The sequence below is a fragment of the Vipera berus genome (genome assembly GCF_964194415.1).
Source record: "Vipera berus genome assembly, chromosome: Z".
In the NCBI taxonomy this organism is placed as follows: Eukaryota; Metazoa; Chordata; class Lepidosauria; order Squamata; family Viperidae; genus Vipera; species Vipera berus.
Window position 1 is genome coordinate 80,502,359 of NC_138205.1, and position 11,929 is coordinate 80,514,287.

Below are 11,929 nucleotides of genomic sequence, written 5' to 3' on the forward strand. Positions count from 1 at the left end.
CAACTACAGAGCACCAAACTACATTCAGCTGGTTGACAAACATTTTACAGTATGCAAGACTATGAAGTGCAATATATCACTGAAGACTTCTTTCCTAAAAAAAATCTAGGTACTGTCAGTGACAAACGTGGTAAAGTTTCACTTCAACATTGCCACAATGAAAAAATTGGAATCCATCAATGCTGATTATTGCTGGGCACAACAGACAGATACATTAGTACAAACAAAAATCAGCAGCAATACAGCCCTGTTGAACTCATGCAGTGTGTTGGAAACATTATGCTATTAAACATATTAGTCATTAAAAGTTAATTTCAAATGCTCAGGATTCCTATCTGACACAATCATTCTGAAATTACATTTCTGTTCAGTTTGAGGAGGGTCTATCATAATCATCAAAGTTTTCCAAAAAGTAAATTTTTGAAAAAAATTCTTGTCCAGTGTTATCTACTCAATTCTTTCATTTCTTCCATTTAAGAGAGTTTCAAGGAAAAAAATCTCTAGTGTTTCCCCAAACTGTATTCATTTATTTATGTTTAACTCCCCTTGGTTCATAATTACGTTACATTTTTAAAAAAAATTAAATTGTTATTGCAAGCAGTCTACAGCAGGGCTTTTCAACTTTTTCACCCATTGTACCACTTTTAGGATATGGCAATATCCAAGTACCACCAGTACCACCAGCTCCCCAACTTTTCAGGGATGGCAGCCCAGAGCAGGGGGAGGGGGAAAGAGATGATTTTGTGAGAGGGATAAACACATGCATGAGTGTGTGCGCGCACAGGAATACCTGTTGCTTGCACACTTGCACAAGTGGGGTTGCAAGCACCGATGCTTGCGGTGATGCAACTGCTTAGGCAGGGAATCGTGAGCACCTGCAACACACATTGATGTGACTGTTTGCTCACAGGGACACTTGCATGAGTGGGGCTGTCCGTGAGCGCACACATGTGCACTGGACAGCCACTCGCATCAGCTACCAATAGCCAATAGGCCATGGCCATAGGTTGGGGACCAATGTTCTGAATAAATAAGCATTATTAATCAATAATCATGTGAAATGCCCAGCTGGATAAATCACAAGTTGGAAGTAAGATCGCCAGGAAAAGTATCAAAAATCTCAAATATGCAGAAGAAAGTGATGAGGAACTAAAGAGCCTCTTGATTAGGGTAAAAGAGGAGAGTGCAAAAGTTGGCATGAAACTCAACATTTAAAAACAAAGATCATGGCATCTGATCCCATCATTTCCTCACAAATAGAAAGGAAAGAAATGGAAGCAGTTACAGATTATATTTTCTTGGGCTCTAAAATCACTATCTTGTTTTCTGCAATCTTTCTCAGTGTCCAGCTATCAAAATCTTACATATAGTTTGTATAGTAATTCTTTATCTACATAGGTTTCCTAGAAGAATCACAGAAGATTCAGGAAGAGCTCTTAGGAATGAAGCTACCCAAGCCATACCTAAGAGAAGGAACTTCAAAATAACCCATAAAAAACCTGCAGCAAACCATTTCTCTAATGTTATCAAGAAGGCTGCATAGACATGAATTCATGCATACTTTATGAACTTTTTTTCATGCAAACTTCCTGCTCATCCCAGTTCTGTTTATATTCCTACTGTATAGACAAGTTCAAATACACTTACAATTCATTAGACATATTGCTTACAATCATACATGCTTTCAAATTCTTGTCACACATTCTACTCACATAATTGACGATAAAAGATTTGATAAAAGACAGGTGCAATCATAGTTCAGTGAAATATTCAGTATTCATTCAGTATTTTGATCAAACAAGCAAAAGTTTGCAGCCAATAAAGTGGCAGAGAATATGAAATAGCTAATATAATTGTTCAATATGCAAAGAAAATTCTTTAAAAATAGTTTTTTTGAGTACTATGTGTTTTTTAAAGAGTATGCCTGCATTATAATATTTGTAGAATTCCAAAATATTTAAGAAGGAAACCATATATTTTCAAATTTAAAATTGCTACAGAAAATAATCACAACCACTCTATTTATCCTGTTGATCTAAAGAGCATTTTAAAAAAATGTATCATTACTTCCACATCAGTACTGTCTGAGCTAATCAGTTGAGAAAGTAGTGTATTATTAATATTGAATAAAAGAACTTTATTATAGCAAGACATTGAAGTCTATCATTTCATCCAGACTGATCCAGAATTTTCTTGACTTCCATTTGTTTCTTCCTGATACAGTACAATCTATGTCACTTTATATAATAATAATGATGATGATGATGATGATGATGATGATGATGTTGGAAGGGACCTTGAAGGTCATCTAGCCCTACCCCCTGCTCAGGCAGGAAACCCTATACCATTTCAGACAAATGGCTGTCCAGTCTCTTCTTAAAAATTTCCAGTGTTGGAGCATTCACTGCTTCTGGAGGCAGGTTGTTCCACTGGTTAATTGTTCTAAACTGTTAGGAAGTTTCTCCTTAGTTCTAAGTTGCTTCTCTCCTTGATTAATTTCCATCCATTGCTTCTTGTCCTGCCCTCAGGTGCTTTGGAATAATTGAAGAACATACATAATACTCTGCTGGTTTGGACCCCTGGCCCATCTATTCCAGCAATCTGGTCATATAGTGGCCAAACAACTGCACAAGGAAGCCTATTAATCACCCAGTTCAAGAAGGATGGTATATGAATCCAAGCCTTTTAATACTTCAATGAAAGAACTGTTCTTTTCAGTTTCTTCACTCTGTGAGTGGAATATGTTTATGAATGAATGCTATAGGACTTTTTACGGAACTCATTTTGAAAAATATCTGGAAAGGAGGTGAATAAGAGAGGACATAACAAAGAAATTCAACCCTGGAAATATCAAGACTCAAGAGAGACATAATCACCCAGCAGATCACCTTCAGAAACTACCATCAAAATTAAAAGCCATTTATCCCCAAGTCTTCCATAAATTGATCCAACTTTGGTAGCCAGCACCGCACCTCATGGTAACAAATTCTAAAATTTAATTGCACTTTGTGTAAAAAAACCAAATCCTTGCATTCCTAAAATTAAAGGAAAGCACAAAAAGAGATTTGATAAAAAATATGGCAAATTCTGTACTGAGTTTGCAATACCTATTTCTCTCTTATTCTCCCATGGAAGCCTTTGTATTCATTACTATATATAGCTGATAGAAAATCAATAAATGCTAATCTGCACAACGTATGCAATAACTGCAACTATTCCTTGGAAAAATTATCAAACCTACCTTAAAATAAACCCTTTATATAAAATATATTATCTTCTCAAATTATTTTGTCCAGATTTTTAAGTAGTATAAGCCGGGGAAAACTGTTACAATTAAATTTAATGCTTCATATGAAGAGATAAAAGTTTTTGTGTGAATTAGATTTAGAAACTGAACTGGATCTTACACAGATGATTACATTTCATATATTAATTCCAGAAGGTGAAAATCATAAATTGTTATAAGTGCTAGCTACTTAGTAATTTGTATGGTAGTTACCTAAATGAAGTATTAGTATTTATATTATTCGGCATTCAACTACCTAAGTTTGGTTGTTGTAGGAAACAATACTTAGATGTTCCAAAATATATATTTATGTTTATTAATATAGCAAGAAAAACTTTTTTGCTACTTCATTTTTAATCATCTTCTAGGGAAAGAGTTTCTCTTCCATTTATTTATTCTGGTTTTTTTAAGAGACTAGACCAGGAGTAGGCAATTTTCCCCAGACATCATATACCATATATGTACCCTGCTGCTTTCCCCCCCCCACCCCGCCCACCTTCCAATGCTCCGCTCCTGCCCTCACTGCTAATACCCTGCAGACCAGAGAGGAACAGCTGAAGGGCTGGATACCCAGGTCTGGCCTAGTCACAAAAAAGTTGCTAAAATGAGTTACAGAAAAGTAACAGATGGAGACATATTTACTAAAATATGTATTTCTGCTTGCTGTTGGCTACCTACCATAACATTATTATTAGACTGAGTGGAAAGCTTAATCTGATTAAGAATGAAAGCTACAACTATTCTCAGATTTTATTTTATTTTTTTTAAAAAAATCCTAATGTAATTTAGTGTTTATTTTATCAAGCGTTTAAATATAAACAAACAACACATCTGTTATGTCAGTTTCTCTGGATGCTTTAGCAAAACTCACCACTAATCATTAGTCATGATGACTGGAAAAGACTAAAAACATGGTGAAAAATAATCTAGAGTCAGATTGAAAAACATTGCATTATTCTGAGATTACTGTGTATCTCATAACTTTTAATGGTAGAGTCGATGATGACCTTTCTTTAAGACAACTACATTTCAACTTTGTTCAAGCAAGAGAATTTATTTCAATAAACAAATTATAAAGATAGAAAAGTTTTCTACAATAAGCATTTCGTTCTAAGAATTTAATGAAACTTACTACCAAATAACTATGTGTTAGTCTGCAGCCAGAGTTAAACTACATAACGTGCCCCCAATATATTCCTAAATGAAATGTAGCTAGAATACATGGGCAGCCAATTTAATTGATATGGTGGAATTGGAGAGGATAGGGTTAACCCTTCCCTTAATGTGAACTTTAACATTAAAATTCAGGTTGCATTTGGTGGCATTATTAAAATACAAATGAGTTATCTTATTGATACTAATATATGATATATGACACCACTGGCATTTCTGGAGCTTAGTTGGACTAAACCAATTAGCATAGAATCAGCATGAGATCAGTGAAAAGACAGCTATTTCAAACTGATAGATGTTGTTCCGATATAATTATTTTCGATTTTATTGAAAATGCTGTTTATTTTAACATCATCTGATTTTGCACTTCCTCAAGAATTTCCAGCTAAAGGAAGGAACAGATATACACGCTGAGAATAAGGCATTTTAGCAAACAATTTTTAACGACCTAGGTTTGGTACAGAAAAGAAAAACTCCATTTCTATTTTCAAAATGTTGAGACTAGAATTCAAAATACATGATGATGATTTTAATTAGTTTAAATAAAATTTTAATCATATTCAAACTTTACATAAACAAAGGTATAACAGAAATCTTTAATCTTTTCCTAACCAATAACAGCCACTGATCACACTATGATTCAGACAAAGCACTAGGGTTTAGGAAATTTAAGGCAGAACTACTGCAAAAGAGAGGTCCAATAAGTCTACACAACATTTGTCCAACATTATATAGTCTATGTCTCAAGAATCACACCTGAAGACATATTAAACAAAATGTAATTGCTGTGCTTTTGTTTCTTTAAGGCAATTATACCGTTTTCCCCATCAATTCCCAAATGAACTCCTTCCCCAAAATATTTACCTTCATTTTCCCATTGAAACCGCACTTGGGTTGATGGCTACAAAGACTTTAATGACAGCAACAAGCAGCCCAATGGTTGGGACTGAGCAGAAAAGTGCAGAGAGACCCCTATATTCCAGGAAGGTGCTTTGTTCCCACTGACCTCAAACACAGCAACATCGGTGAGAATAGGGTAAGTGATGAAACGCTAGCAAAAGAAAGGGGAGACAAAGACATAGGAAACAAAAACGCTGCTGCTTATCCTGGCCATTCTTTTTCATCATCAGGAGGGCTCCAACTGGCAGGAAACTACCTTCTCACCCGCCGCCCGCCGCCCCCCAAAGATTTCAAAGGGAAACACTCTGCAACTCAGCAGCTCCACAAACAGAAAGGCGTCTTCGGAGAACCACCCACGGGGACCTCTGCCGGCTGAATACCAAGCCTTCTCGGGAGCGCGGAGGGAGCCGCCAAGATCTTCCCTTCAGCCGAGTGCTCCTCAGAGATCGCTCCCCTTTCTTGACACCTGTCACCCGCTCTCCTCCAACCACTCCCAGCGACCGTCACCTACTCGTCCTCCTGCCTGTTGCTAGGGGCTCAAGCCCGGAGACCCACCTGGAAGGCGGACGGTAGGAGACTAGCCTTGGTCGGGAGAAGTCTGCTGAGAAAGGGAAATTCCTAAAAGGAAAAGCAGAAGGCCTGGCTGCGGAAATGCACCGAGATCTCTCGCGAGCCTCCCAGCTTCTTTAGCCAGAAGCGAAGGGGAGCCACCGGCACCCGCCCCTCCTCTTGTAGGCCATTCAATTGCGCCCCCCCCCATCCCTGCAACGCCTCAGAACCCACCTTGTGCCTCCCTCTTGCAAGCCGTCCGCCGCCCTGCCCAGGGAAAGATCCCTTTTCACTGCTTCGCCTCGGCTTCCTCGCCACCACAGCAGCAGCGCCGCCGCCAATCCAAGCGCATCTTCGCCTCTCCCTCCCGAGCCGAATTCTTTCGTTCTTCCTCTCTGAGCCGCTTCACTTCCGCTCCCAGCCGCGGGCACGGAGCGGAAGGGCCTAAGAATGAGTGCGAGGCAGGAGCCCGGGAGGACGCCGGGCCGGGAGCAGAGGTGCGCATGCGCCAGGCGCCGCCAGACAGACCCAGCCGCGGGTGGCGTTTCCTCGGCGCCGTCGTTATCAGTCAGCGCTGCTTTTCCTTGGCGTGCGCCCCCGCCGCCGCCATGTCCTGTTGTTTAGAGAGAGAGAGGAGGCGGGATGAAAAAAAGGGCTCGGAGAGGTTCCTGGTTTGGCCAGGAGGGGCGTGGTGTCCGGGGAGGCATCCGTTCACAGAGCATTAAGCCTTCAAACGCAACAAAGGCTACTGCCGTGTGGTCCATCACAAGGCGGGGAGATCTGCTCAACCCCGCGCGGTTTCCCCCCAATTAAGGCGAGAAAGGAATTGGGCTGAAAAAGTGACCCGTGCCTGTAATTCATGCCCTTATATACACGGCCTCTTGTCTGCTCGCTACACCGAAAGCAAAACTCAACACTTGCTATCGTTGAGTAAAACTAATTGTGTAAGGGCGCTTTTAATAAAGTAGAGGGAAAGCGTGCAAGTTTTATTGAGAAAGAAGCCAGTAATGCCACACGAAGGACTTATTTTTTAAGTTTTGGGTTAGCAACTCCAATCTGGAATAGAATAAAGCTGCCCTTGTTTCTCTGGCTCACGTTGCAATCCAATCCATTATGCCCTATTTCTGTGCATAAAGTTGAATGACTTGCCTTGATAGAAATCGGAGCCCAGCTGTTGTTGAAGACTAGACCCGTGACTTTCCCAGTAAGAGAAAACAGCAGTCCTCCCTAGCATTGAGAATATTTTCTAGTGATTGTTCAGCCAGCTAACAATTCTGTGTTTGCCTGCAACCATCCTTCTGTCGAATTTTGTTTAAATTCCTGAAACTGATTAATTTGTGAACTAGGGAAATATATTTTAAAAGATTAAAAAATTAGTTTATAGTGTTTTAGTAATTTTCATCAAGAGGTACTTTCCATCATGAATATTTTCTAAGGTGTGCCAATTGTTCAACATGTACTTGCCTCCAGACTCCATGAGGTGTTCCTTATCTCACATTTTCCATTTTCCATCTGTTGGCAGCAATTTAGAAAATCACATTTATCAAGAATAGAGGTACCATTTTAAGTACATTGGATTTACAGTGTTTGCAGGAGAAAAATCATTAGAAGTAACAGCTCCCTAATTAAACATCAGCATCATGCAGAAGGCCATCAAATTATAGCATCACTTTGAAGATTAGAAGAACTAATTTTACTAGAGCTGCAGTGCTGCTACTAGTTATGTAACTACCAATTCTGAGCTTGTATGTATGTTTACATTTACTTGCTTTAAAACACTACTTGTCAAACAGCAGTAATTCTGTGTGTTTAATTTAAAAGAACTATACTTATGGAACAGCATCATACAATTGTTGTTACCACCATTCATATCACAATTGCAGTAGATTGCAGGTATCAAAATAGTTTATATTTCTTGGTGTAAATTATAATATTTGTATGCCACTTGATTATTTAAAATATTTACAGAATTCTGAGTAATTTGCAATTGTTTAAAATAGTAAAAGAACAAAAACTAAAAGATAATTATAAAATAGGATAGGAATAAAAAGAAATAACACAATCCAAAGCAGCGGTCCCCAACCTTGAAGCTTGGCAGTCAGTTGGGGGTGGGGGGAAGGGAACCGGCCACATGAGCATTACAATACAATGCCCTTAATTTCCAAATCGAAATCCAGTCTGGAAATGCCATAGTTAACAGTATATAAAGCCCCTCAAAGATTATTCACCATAGGTCTTCAACAGGTGCCTTATTCTGGCTTGAAACCTGACTGAAATGGGTCTACATAATCTGCTTTCTCCAGGGTCCTCTGTACCTGCAGCCCAATCACTTCTCAACAAATTTCCTTAAAAATGGGAAAGATGAAGATCAGACAGTAAGAGTCTGAGAATATTGCATGGACCCAACTAGAGGGCACACATCCTCCATTATTTATTATTTATTTTATTTATTTTAATTCCATTTATATCCCGCCCTTCTCCGAAGACTCAGGGCGGCTTACACGCTTTAACAATCCAGGAAGAACCTGGGTCCATTAAACACATGGCAGAATTAACAGTGCAGAGAATTCTGCCCACTTCCTCAAGAGTCACCAAGTTAAACTTATCCTAGATCACATTATCTGAAATTCATGTAACTTTTACTGTTAAAGTAAAATGATTCCAATCTGCTTGAATGAACTAATGTTTTATTTCACTGACACTGACAAACACTGTAGCTTAGTAAAATTGCTACTTATCTCATACTCTGTGTTTGTACAACAATGTTTCACACAGAACAACTTGCTTCAATCTAAAGAAAAGATTATCCCTTACGCAGAAATCTCTGTCCCATTGGAGCAATAGGTGCACACAGTGTTGCGTAGCCAATGCTGTGATACTGTTTGAAGTGAAGACAAATTCCCAAAATGAAATTTATAACCCAGAGTAAAAATGGAATTTATTAAAAGTTCTGATGCCCAGGCTCTGCCTTCCCCTCCCCCAACATAAAGCTGTTTTCAGTGCCTGGCAATCACATGAACATGATTTATAGCATTTTTGCCAGTATTTCTGGTTTCTAGCAAACACTCTCCCATAGGGAGCAATAGGTTTGCTTAACAACTGTGGCATTCACTTACTGACCATGGCATTCTTTTTTTTTCTTTTTCAGTCTCATAGCCTTCCCTAATTCCAGAATCTGTACCAAATCTTTTGGTTTATCCTGAATAAGTACATAAACAAGATGTCTTCCATATACACATACATGTCCTGCACAGAGGAGTATAGTTATTGGAGCAAGTGAAGAATCCTATAAACTCACAAAGATAAATCTAAAGCAGCATTTATCAAAAGTATAAGAAACATAGCTAATGTGGCATAATCTGGTTTTAATAAAATCTTCAAAATCTATTGGAGAATCCAGTGCTGAGAATACATATGCACATTAGGAAAAAAATCATTTCTAGTGAGAAGGACATAATTCAAAAATTAGTTGAAAGAAGATCTTCAGACCTTGCAGAAACTCATCTGGACTAGCCTGGAAAATAAAGGATTTTTTCAGGCATGTATGAAAGCCTGAAAAAGAGATAGACTATATACATGAACAGCAGAGAGATGCTGCATTTGAGCTCATACTGAATCTGAAGCATTTTTCTGAATATTTTTTTTAGGCATGCATAGCCCTAGGATGTGCCTTTGTCTTTATATGGATTGTCTACCTGTTTAGGTCTTCACATATATAAAGGGTGTCACCTTTCTTTAATAATGGTGTTGGCACATGCCAGACCACTGGTTTAATTGTTGCTTCAATTGTGTAACACTTTTGCCTCTTTCAAATTCTGTTTTGATTTGGGGAACAGTGAGGCTAGTATTATAGCTGCAAGAATTGCACATGTCCTAACTTAAGGCTTATGTTTCCTAAAGGAATTGTTAATATTCCCATTTCCATATTAGACTTAGTGGGAAAATTCCACATGGAACACATCAGAACAAAATATTTATTTATTTATTTATTTATTTATTTGATTTGTATACCGCCCTTCTCCCTAAGGACTCAGGGCGGTGAACAGTGACATAAATAACAGAATGCACAAATACAGATATTGAAAACAAACCCTAATTTTGCCCAAATGCAGAATATAGTTATCTTAAAACAATAATTAAAACAGAACCCGTCAGACCAGACCGGGTTGCTCAAACAGATATGTTTTTAGGTCGCGTCGGAAGGAGCGAAGGTCGGGAGCCATCCGGAGCTCAACCGGTAAACGGTTCCATAGGTCAGGCGCGCTCACAGAGAATGCCCTCCCTCTGGGAGCCACCAGACGGCATTCTCCAAACGGCGGAACCCTTAGGAGGCCCTCTCTGTGGGAGTGCACTGGACGGAGGGACGTTGACGCTGGCAGCAGGTGATTCCTAAGGTACTCCGGACCCATGCCATGTAGGGCTTTGAAAACCATTACCAGCACCTTGAATCTTACCCGGAGGACAACTGGGAGCCAATGCAGCTCACGGAGTAGAGGTGTAACATGGGAGTATCGGGAGACTCCCAACATAACTCTCGCGGCTGCATTCTGTACCAGTTGGAGCCTCCGAGTGGTCCTCAAGGGCAGCCCCATGTAAAGAGCATTGCAGTAGTCTAAACGAGAGGTCACGAGTGCATGAGTGACCGTACGTAGGGCATCTCGGTCTAGATAGGGCCGTAATTGGCGAACCAGGCGGACCTGGGAAAAGGCTCCCTTAGTCACAGCTGTTATGTGGTCTTCCAAGGAAAGCTGTGAATCTAAGAGGACTCCCAAGTTGCGAGCCCTATCTGTGGGGGGTAATAACACCCCCTATAGAAAGAGATGGAAAGTTCTGAATATCCCGAGATGCCAGTACGTACAGCCACTCAGTCTTGTCAGGGTTGAGTTGAAGCCTGTTCTTCCCCATCCAGACCCGAACTGCTTCTAGGCAACGGGACATCACATCAAGGGCATCACTGAGGTGGTTTGGGGTCGAAATAAAAAGCTGGGTATCATCAGCGTACTGGTGATACCCGACTCCAAAACCACGAATGATCTCACCTAGCGGTTTCATGTAGATGTTGAATAGGAGAGGCGAGAGGACCGATCCTTGAGGGACTCCACAAGTGAGAGGCCTAGAGCTCGATCTCTGCCCTCCTGTTAATACCGACTGCGAGCGTCCCATGAGATAGGAGGAGAACCACTGGAGAACCGTGCCTCCCACTCCCAATCCCCTGAGACGCTGCAGCAAGATACCATGGTCGATGGTATCAAAAGCTGCTGAGAGGTCTAGGAGAACTAGGACAGAGGAGCAGCGTCTGTCCCGAGCTCTCCAGAGATCATTTATTAGTGCGACCAATGCCATCTCTGTGCTGTGTCCGGGCCTGAAACCCGATTGGTACGGGTCCAGATAGTCAGTTTCCTCCAGAACCGAAGGGAGCTGATGTGCCACCACACTCTCAACAACCTTAGCAAGAAAGCGAAGGTTGGAGACCAGACGAAAGTTGTTTAATATAGTTGGGTCCAAGGTAGGTTTCTTGAGGAGGGGTCTCACCACCGCTTCTTTCAAGACGGAGGGGAAACAGCCCTCACTCAGGGAGGCGGATATCACCGCCTGGAGCCAGATTCGTGTTCCCTCTCGAGCAGAATAAACCAGCCAAGAAGGGCACGGATCTAATAGACAAGTGGTGGAGCTCAGCTTCCTCATAATTCTGTCCACTTCCTTTGGGGTCACAGGATCGAACTCGTCCCATATAACATCGACGAGATCACCCATGTTCTGATCGTTAGACTCTGCCCAGTCGGAGTCTAAGCCGGTCTGAATCCGAGTGATTTTGTCCGACAGATGTTGGCAAAACTCCTCAGCATGACCCTGTAAGGGATCCTCCCTCACCTCTTGATTAAGGAGGGAGCGAGTTATCTTAAACAAGGTGGCTGGGTGATTATCTGCGGATGCAATGAGTGTAGCGAAGTAATTGGACCTCGTCATCCTCATTGCTGCGAGATAAGATCTAGTAAAGGATCTTCGTTGTGATCGGTTGGA

The 11,929-nt window shown here is 40.6% G+C and overlaps 1 protein-coding gene across 13 annotated transcripts in view; it reads right to left on the bottom strand.

Moving 5' to 3' along the window:
- The window catches only part of ATP2C1 (ATPase secretory pathway Ca2+ transporting 1), a 57,736-nt gene extending 51,301 nt beyond the window's left edge, over nucleotides 1-6,435 (bottom strand). For 2 of the 13 annotated variants that reach the window (XM_081345053.1, XM_081345054.1), the window contains exons 1-3: nucleotides 6,143-6,408; nucleotides 5,915-5,977; nucleotides 5,324-5,510 (exon numbers count right to left, since the gene is read on the bottom strand). Coding sequence is in view for 2 of the 13 variants with exons in the window: in XM_081345047.1 (XP_081201173.1) it covers nucleotides 5,324-5,329 (6 nt within the window). In the remaining 11 variants the exon portion in view is untranslated. Of the gene's footprint in view, nucleotides 1-5,323; nucleotides 5,868-5,914; nucleotides 5,978-6,142 lie in introns of those variants that run through there. The other 11 variants (XM_081345047.1, XM_081345052.1, XM_081345051.1 and 8 more) reach the window with 9 other exon arrangements.
- Nucleotides 6,436-11,929: the final 5,494 nt, after the last annotated feature.